Source organism: Trichosurus vulpecula, chromosome 2 (assembly GCF_011100635.1).
Source record: "Trichosurus vulpecula isolate mTriVul1 chromosome 2, mTriVul1.pri, whole genome shotgun sequence".
In the NCBI taxonomy this organism is placed as follows: Eukaryota; Metazoa; Chordata; class Mammalia; order Diprotodontia; family Phalangeridae; genus Trichosurus; species Trichosurus vulpecula.
This window is the reverse complement of record NC_050574.1, coordinates 363,451,504-363,459,682: the sequence shown is the minus strand read 5'-3', so window position 1 is coordinate 363,459,682 and position 8,179 is coordinate 363,451,504. Positions and strand designations below refer to the sequence as shown.

At 40.3% G+C, this 8,179-nt stretch overlaps 1 protein-coding gene across 1 annotated transcript in view; it reads left to right on the top strand.

Moving 5' to 3' along the window:
- Positions 1-1,374: 1,374 nt before the first annotated feature.
- Positions 1,375-8,179, top strand: part of ADGRG7 (adhesion G protein-coupled receptor G7) — a 71,720-nt gene continuing 64,915 nt past the window's right edge. Inside the window, exon 1 of the mRNA XM_036744134.1 lies at positions 1,375-1,492. Coding sequence (XP_036600029.1) covers positions 1,375-1,492 — 118 coding nt within the window. The remainder of the gene's footprint in view (positions 1,493-8,179) is intronic.

Sequence of the window (8,179 nt, the reverse complement as noted above, 5' to 3'; positions counted from 1 at the left end):
TAGGACATTTCTGTCGGGGTCCAGGCTCTCTGGTGCATTATCACTTTCTTGACATCTGATCTTGACCATTCAAGACTGCAGAGATAACATATCCTGACCTTTTTTTATTGGAAAGAGTCTCACATTTTCAATAGCATGACCTCAAGTCAGGGGCCCAGGTTGCATCTTAATCATTCCTACACTAAACTTATGAGGCTATTGCTGGCAATATGCCTTCTTTGTCTCTTGCCCCATAAGGCAAGTGGGCACTGGTCAGTGAGTAGGGCATCCTTAGGGTTGAATGCATAAGCTAGAATGCCGTGCGTGCCTTGATCAGCCCCCATCAAGGTTTGGGGGGAATCTGTGTTTGCCTCAACTACATCAGATAATATTATTTTATAACACAAGGCTATATATTTTTATTATATGTTATATTTCTCAGACATTTATTTAGATTATTGCCTGAAATTATTTGCTCTGTGTTTTTTTTTTTTCTTAAGATCATAACTGAACTCCTTGGAGAGAAGGAAAATTGATCTCGCAAGAAGAGGTAGGGGATGGGGGATGGCTATAACTATCCCTTTTATGTTTTGGGGGGGGGCCAGGAAATGGGGGTGGAGTAGGGTAGGGAAGAGGCTCTGTATGACGGAAGTCAGATTTTTATGGCCCTGGGTAAACCTGAGTAGGGTCCAAACAATCCATACAGATTATTATTAAACAAATTCTCCCACATTTAAGTCATTTGGACTATCAGAAATCAGGCTCTGACACACAGATTATAATGGTTAGATTTTTATGAACAAGTTGCCTTCTTTTTATGCTAAAAAGTTATATAGCCTTTGGCACCTCCGAGTCTGTCTCAAAAGATCAGAAAACAAGGCAGGAGTGGCTTAGCTTTATATAATTCTCCATGCTGATTTGTCTTTTTTCTTTTCCTTCTTTTTTTTCCCTACTGATTCCTCTGACTTTCTTTAGAACTCTGACCATTTCCCCTTTGGGCCCTCCAGGTAGTTCCCTCCCTGCTTTATGACCCCAAGCTTCCTCCCTATCCTTACTTTGCTTAGTCCAATCCCGTCACGTCTTTCTACATATGCATAACTCCTTTCTCAGGGTGTGAGAAACTGAAACTAGTTCAGGTCTTCTTAGCTCTTGGACTCTGATTAAACTTGGAGATATTGGTAAAACAAGGACCACAGATTGTATGTAAGAGGAGGAATATACGTACCACTCAAGAAGAGTCCTGGGAAGCTTGCTCACTTCTGAGTTGTACCTTTCAGTCTTTGTATTTTAGAATGGAATCGGCAAGGTTTAAACCCTCAAGAAGAAAAATAGCAGTGAACCAGATGGTGTTTTGAAAAAATTACCCTAGGTGTGAACTCCTGCTCCGACACCAAGATGTCTTTGGGCTGCCGCAGCTACAACCTTCGGCAAGTGCTGGTAATCATTTGTCTGCCCGTAAGTGTCGTTCTTCTAGGGTTGTGCATTTGGAAGCTTGTGGCCTTCTTTCAAAGAGGTAATGTCGCCGTCATCTTGCTATAGCTCTAAAAAGAGAAAGTTACTGATTAATGCTTGCCTATATAATCCATTAGACAAAGTAAGATGAATCTAATATTGGTGGAAATATAATGGGATGACTTTTGTAATTGAAATGGCTTAGGCAGATAAAAATAATAACTATCTACCAAGATATAAATAGAGAGGAGCATCACACACATGTGCACACACACAGATTTTAAGTCATAAGGGAGTTTAGGGAAACACCTATTACCATAAGCCTGCCACTTAATAATAGTGTCACCTTGGGCAAATCACTAAACCTCTTTTTCTCTGTAAAATGAGAGGATTGGACTAGAATGATGATCTCTAAGATTGCTTCTACTTCTAAAACTGTGATTGTGTGGTTTAAATGAAAATTCAAAAAGTGACTTTGTGGTCTCTTTAGTGTTATTTTACAAGTTCTTATTTTGGAAGAATCCAGCTAAGGGGGGGAGGGAATCTATGCTTTTTTCATTTAATAATACTATCTTTCATTTGTATCATATTTAAAGTTCATTACTTTATGAGGTGGGGCAGTATAAGAAGGGTAAACACTTAGGAGGGCTGCTAGCACAGGATCACTCTTGATCTGATAGGACAGGAAGACAGCTGCGGAGGGGTTAATAATCTTACTTTATTCTACTCTAGTCTTCTCAAGAGAGAGTTGCTAATAATGGGAGTTCTACCTCCTACAGCATTCCTTAATCACCCTTCTTGCAGGGTGATTAAGAAAGGGGGGCAACTACCCCTATGTCTTGATGGGATCAATCGTGACAGGCATAGCTTGTGTACTCCCCTAAATCCCCTCAAGCCTCAATCGGGGCGGTTGAGATAAACATGGGGGCCCATCAAGGCACACAACAGCATTCCAGCTTGTGCATTCAATCCTAAGGGTTCTCCTATCACTGACAAGTGATGAGCCTGGGAAATAGAGATAGTTATGGCCATGGATCCTGGGAAACCAAACTCTAAGAAAGAATAACAAATGTCCACCTTACTTATAGGCAGCTAGGTGGTGCAGATAGAGTGTGGGCCCTTGAGTCCTGAGTTCCAATGTGTCCTCAGACATTTAATAGATATGTGACCCTGGGTAAGTCACTTCACCCTGTTTGCCTCAGTTTCCTCATCTGTAAAATGAGCTGGAGAAGAAAATGGCAAACCACTCCAGTATCACAGCCAAGAAAACCCCAAAAATGGAGTCATGGAAAGTTAGAAATGACCAAAATGACGACTCGACAACAAGGACTTTATGAGATAAGCAAGACAGAGGTTATTTTTCCCATAAAAACAGATGAAAAAAAATGAGGCTCATAGAGATAAAATGACTTGCTGAAGGCCACACAGTTAGCAACTGGCAAAGACAGGATTTGAGCAAATGTCTTTTCTTTTTTTCATATCAATAGTTTTAAAAGGTCACTTTCTTAGTACCAGAACATAATGGTACTTTGTTAGGTTACTTCAGTCAACTGAAGTTAGAAAGGAAATTCTTCAATGAATCAAATGTTTAGGAGTAATTGAAGAGTGCATCTGCATAGTACCTTACAAAATGAAGCATAAGAAAAAAAATATGGAACGCTTCACTAATTTGCGTGTCATCCTTGCTAATCTCTGTGTGATTAGTATACATGTTATATTAGTATATTTAGTATATATTAGTGTTATATTAGTCTAACATTAGTATAATTAGTATATATTAGTATACGTGCTGACAAAGCATGCCTGCAAATGTCTTATGACTCCAAGACCAGGACTCTCTGCCTATTCTGTATGTTTGCAACTGCATTTTCTGTATAAGTGTATGTGTATACACATAATATGTATATGTGTATGGAGGCCTCCCCCTTTTCTTTGGCCTATAGCTTTCCTGGGTGGAATTATATCCAAACCTTAAAATAACCTTTAAACATGCACTCCACTCCCTCCAAAGTATGGGTTTAGATCAAACAGCTCCCTCGGTGCTTAGGGAACCCACACTGACGTAAGTCATTCAGGGTAAATAGTGGGCAAGAGGAGGGACCCTTTGCAAATTTCACTTTGGAGTTCAGAATTTAAACTCTTATCTCCTTGCCTAAACAGATATATGGTGTGAGTGATCCAGATTAGGAAACACTTTTAAGATGCCTGTAGTCACTGTATGATATCTTCTATAAAAAACGAGACTCGGATAAAGCTCTCAAAATGGGAGGAAATTCGCCACCTTCAGTGATGGAAAGGATTTTGGCTGTTTGCCGTTCTGCTTGCTGCTTCCCCATTCTTTCTTGGATCATGTGACTCTTCTGGGAGTAATGTATCAGGCCAACGTGTTGCTTGGGCTGATTTAAAAATTCAAACACCTCTGGCATGGACTTTCATGGAACTGACAGCATTTCAATTCAATCTAACAAGAATCTATTAAGTGACTGCTGCATGCTCGGCGAGAGGTAACATGGTGTAGTGGGTAGCAAGTCAGTTAAGGAGACAGAAAGTTTAGGAGACCTCTGACATATACTGGCTATGTGACTCTGGGCAGGCTGTTTAATTTTGCAGTGTTTCTGGTTAACTCTAGGACCCTGAGTTAGGACCCTCTATACCCTGCAGTATAACTGCTGATCTGAATTGGTAAAGGGATTTTCCTTTCTAGCAATTCCAACATGGCATATTAGACAGGGCACACAGGTTCAAATATCTCCTCCAACACTTGCTACCTGTGTGTTTCTCAGGAAGTGGCTTAACCTCTCTGTACCTCTGTGTATAAGGGAGTTGGATAGTTCTAGGATCCTAAATCATGGGTCTAGACAAAAATAAAGAAAAATACTATGTGAGATGTGGTATTTGGAGACTTTGTTCAGCAATTTTTCAGTTCTATCTGACTCTTTGTGATCCCATTTAAAGTTTTCTTGGCAAAGATACTGGAGTGGTATTGTAAAGTTTCTATACAGTTCTGATCTTTTCATCAGGAATTCTTGGCAGCCATCTATTTCTTTGGAAATCCATTTCCCCCCTATAGAATTGTATTCAGTTTTGGTGGGTAAACTATTTTTGGTTGTAAGCCTTTTTTTCCTTTTTTTGGTCATATGGAATGTCATATTTCAAGATCTCCACTCTTTTATTGACTGCCTGATTCTGATTGGCTGCTTAGTACTTGAATTCTTTCTTTGTGGCTGTTTGCAGTATTTGTTTTTTTTTTTTTTTTACATGGAAGTTCTAGATTTTGGCTACAATGTTCCTAATAGTTTTCATTTATCAGAGCAGTTTTCTTTTATGATTTCTAGAAATATGTCTAGTCTTTTAAAAAAAATTTTGGTCAGGACTTTCAGGCCATCCAATGAGTTTTAAATTATCTTTTCTCTATCTGTTTTTAGGTCAGTTGTTTTTTCCCATGAGATACCTGACATTTCCTTGATTTTTTCAGTCTTTTGACTTTAAAAATATTTCTTCTTGTTTCGTGGAATCACTGTCTTCTATTTGAACATTCTAAATTTCAGAAAATTTGTTGCTTGGGTCAGGTTTTATACCTCATCGATCAATCCAATAAACCTTTATTAAGTACATACTGTATGCCAGGCACTGTGCTAAGTTCTGGGGACACAAAAAGAGGGAAAAGATAGTCCCTGCTCCCAAGGAGTCTGCAAACTAATGAGGGAGACAACATATAAATAAATATAGACGAAGCAAGCTATATACAGGATAAATAAGAAATAATTAACAGAGGAAGGCACTGGAATTAGGAGAGGTTGAGGAAGGCTTCCTGTAGAAGTTGGGATTCTGAGTTGGGACTCAAGGAAGGAAGCCAAAGAGGTCAGTAGTCAGATTAGAAGAGGAAGCAGGAACAGACATGGAGGAGAGACAAAGAAAATGCCTGGAGCCAAGAGATGAGTGTCTTGTTCAAGGAACAGTCAGTAGGCCAGTGTCACTGGATTGAAGAAAATGTGTTGGGGAGTAAAGTATAAGAAGACTGGAAAGGTAGGAAGGGGCTAGGCCATGAAGGGCTTTGATTGCCAAACAGAGCTTTTGGTTCTGGAGGAAATAGAGGGCTATTGGAGTTTATTATATATTATTATATATTTTATTATTATATATATTATATATTATTATAGTCAGAATTTACTTTAGGAAAATAACTTTAGTGGATGAATGGAGGATGGATTGGAATGGGGAGAGACTTGAGGAAGGCAGACCCACCATTGGAGTATTGCAATAATCAAGGCATGAGGTGATGAGGGCATGCATTAGAGTGGTGACATTGTCAGAGGAAAGAAAGGGGGATATTTGAGAGATGTTGTAGAGCAGAAGTGACAGGCCTTGGCAAAAGATTGGAGATGGAGGGGGGAGGAAGAAAGGTGAGTGATAGTGAGTAGTCTAGGATGACTCCTAGGTCCTGAGTCTGAGGGACTAGGAGTTTGGTGTCAGCCTCTACAGAAATAGGGGAGGGTTAAGGGGGAAAGATAATGACTTCTGTTTTGGACATAGCGAGTTTAAGATGTCTATTGGACATTCAATTTGAGATGTCTGAAAGGTAGTTGGAAATGTAAGATTGGAGGTGAGCAGATAAGTTGGGGTAGATTTGAGAATTATAAGCACAGAGATGGTAATTAAATCCAAAGGAGCTGATGAGATCACCAAGTGAAATAATATAGAGGAAGAAGAGAAGAAGGCCCAGGACAGAACCCTAAGGCACACCCAGAGGGTGTGAGCTGGAGGAGAGCCAGCAGAAGAAACAGAGAAGGAGCAGTCAGAGAGGTAGGAGAAGAAACAGGAGAGAGCATTATCTTAAAATTAAACCTAGAGAGAGGAGAGTATCAGGGAGGAGAATGTGATCAACAGCGTCAAGGGTTGCAGAGACATCAAGGAGAATGAGGGTCGAGAAAAGGTCATCAGATTTAACAAATAAGAGATCACCAGTAACTTTGGAGAGAGTAGTTTTGGTGGAATGGCAAGGGGTTAAGAAGAGAGTGAGAGGAGAGAAAGCACAGGCACCCATTGTAGATGGCCTTTTGGAGGAGTTTAGCTAAAAAAGGCAGAAGAGATAGAGGAAGATAGTTAGCTGGGATGGAAGGATTAATGACAGTTTTTTCAGGATGCAGGAGACATGGGCATGTTTGTAGGTAGTATGAAATGAGATAGTAGACAGGCAGAGATTGGCAATAAGTGTCAAGCAGCTACTTCTATTTCCAATTCCTTATTTATTGGCTAATAATAGCCAATGTTTCTAATTGTTTTCTCTAGTGCTCTCATTTCATTTAAAAAAATTTTTTAAAAAAACTTTAAAAACTCTTGCTTTGGCTTTTTAAGGAATTCTAGTTGAACTTGTGTTCTAGCTGTGTTTTTATTTTAGACTTTGTTGGTAGATATTTGAACAGCTAGGTGACCCAGTGGATCAAGTGCCAGGCCTAGAGTCAGGAAGACCTGAGTTCAAATGCAGCCTTAGACACTTAGTAGCTGTGTGATCCTGGGCAAGTTGCTTAACCCTATTTGCCTCAGTTTCCTCATCTGTAAAATGAGATGGAGAAGGAAATGGCAAAGCACTCCAGTATCTTTGCCAAGACAACACAAAGAGTTGAACAACAACAAATGGTAGATGTTTAGGAGTCATTCTCTTCTTCTGGGGCTTGTGTCTGGAGCATCCCTGTCATCATAATAGCTCTGTGTATGGGGCCATAGGCAATAGATTGATATACCTCTTACAGGAAAAATTGCACCTTTGATATCATAGTTCCAGAATAGGAGGGTTGAAGGAGCAGCAGGGCAGCTAATGGAGCTATCTATAAGATGGCCTGGGAGCAGGGAGAGAAGTGAAGCATTATTGAAGTCAGCTTGAAATAGTGGGTCAGGTGAGACCATCACCAGTTAGCAGAGAGAGAGGGGAGTGTGAGGAGTGGGGGGAGGGGGAGGGAATAAGTAGGCAGATACAAAAGGGTTAAAGCCTCCAGGGCACGGTTTGTGATTCAGGAGGTCAACTTTTTGGGGAGTAGAAAGTCACAATGCTAATTGGCACCGATAAAGGGCACTTCCTCACCTGGGAAATTCCTATTCCAAGGAAATTATAGGTCAATTTCCTGTCCTTTGCCTAAATTGCCAGTGTCTCTCTGTCCTTAGCAGTATTTAGGATATCAAAGTTAGCAACTGAGATTTTTTGTAGTTCCAGCACTGTGCCACTGTAATTTATAGTTAAGCCAGAATCTGAGGTAAATGTATTGTTCTTATATGTAGAAGTTTCTTTAAGGCTATTTGGTCCAGTTCCATTATTTTACAACTGAGGAAACTGAGGCCTAAGTATGTTAAGTGACTTGTATCAAGATCTTAGAGGCAGGATTTTGGGATCATTCATTTATAGCTGGAAGGGACCTTAGAGGACATCTAGTCCAACCTCCTCATGTTACAGTTGAACAAAGATGAGGCCCAAGTTGGTAAAAAGTGACTGACTTTCTTGAGGTTTTACAGCTAAGTAGTAGAGCTGGGATTTGAATCCAGGGCCTTTGACTCCAAAACCAGTATGTTTTCGATGGGCCTCAGGTCCAGGTGTTGAATGAAACTAAGCTAAGCTCTAGCTCTGGGTAGTAAGGTGGCATGGTGGATAGAGTGCCGGACCTGGAGTCAGGAAGACTCATCATCTTCATGAGGTCAAATCTGGCCTCAGATACTTACTAGTTGTGTGTCCCCGGACAAGTCACTTAACCCTGTTTGC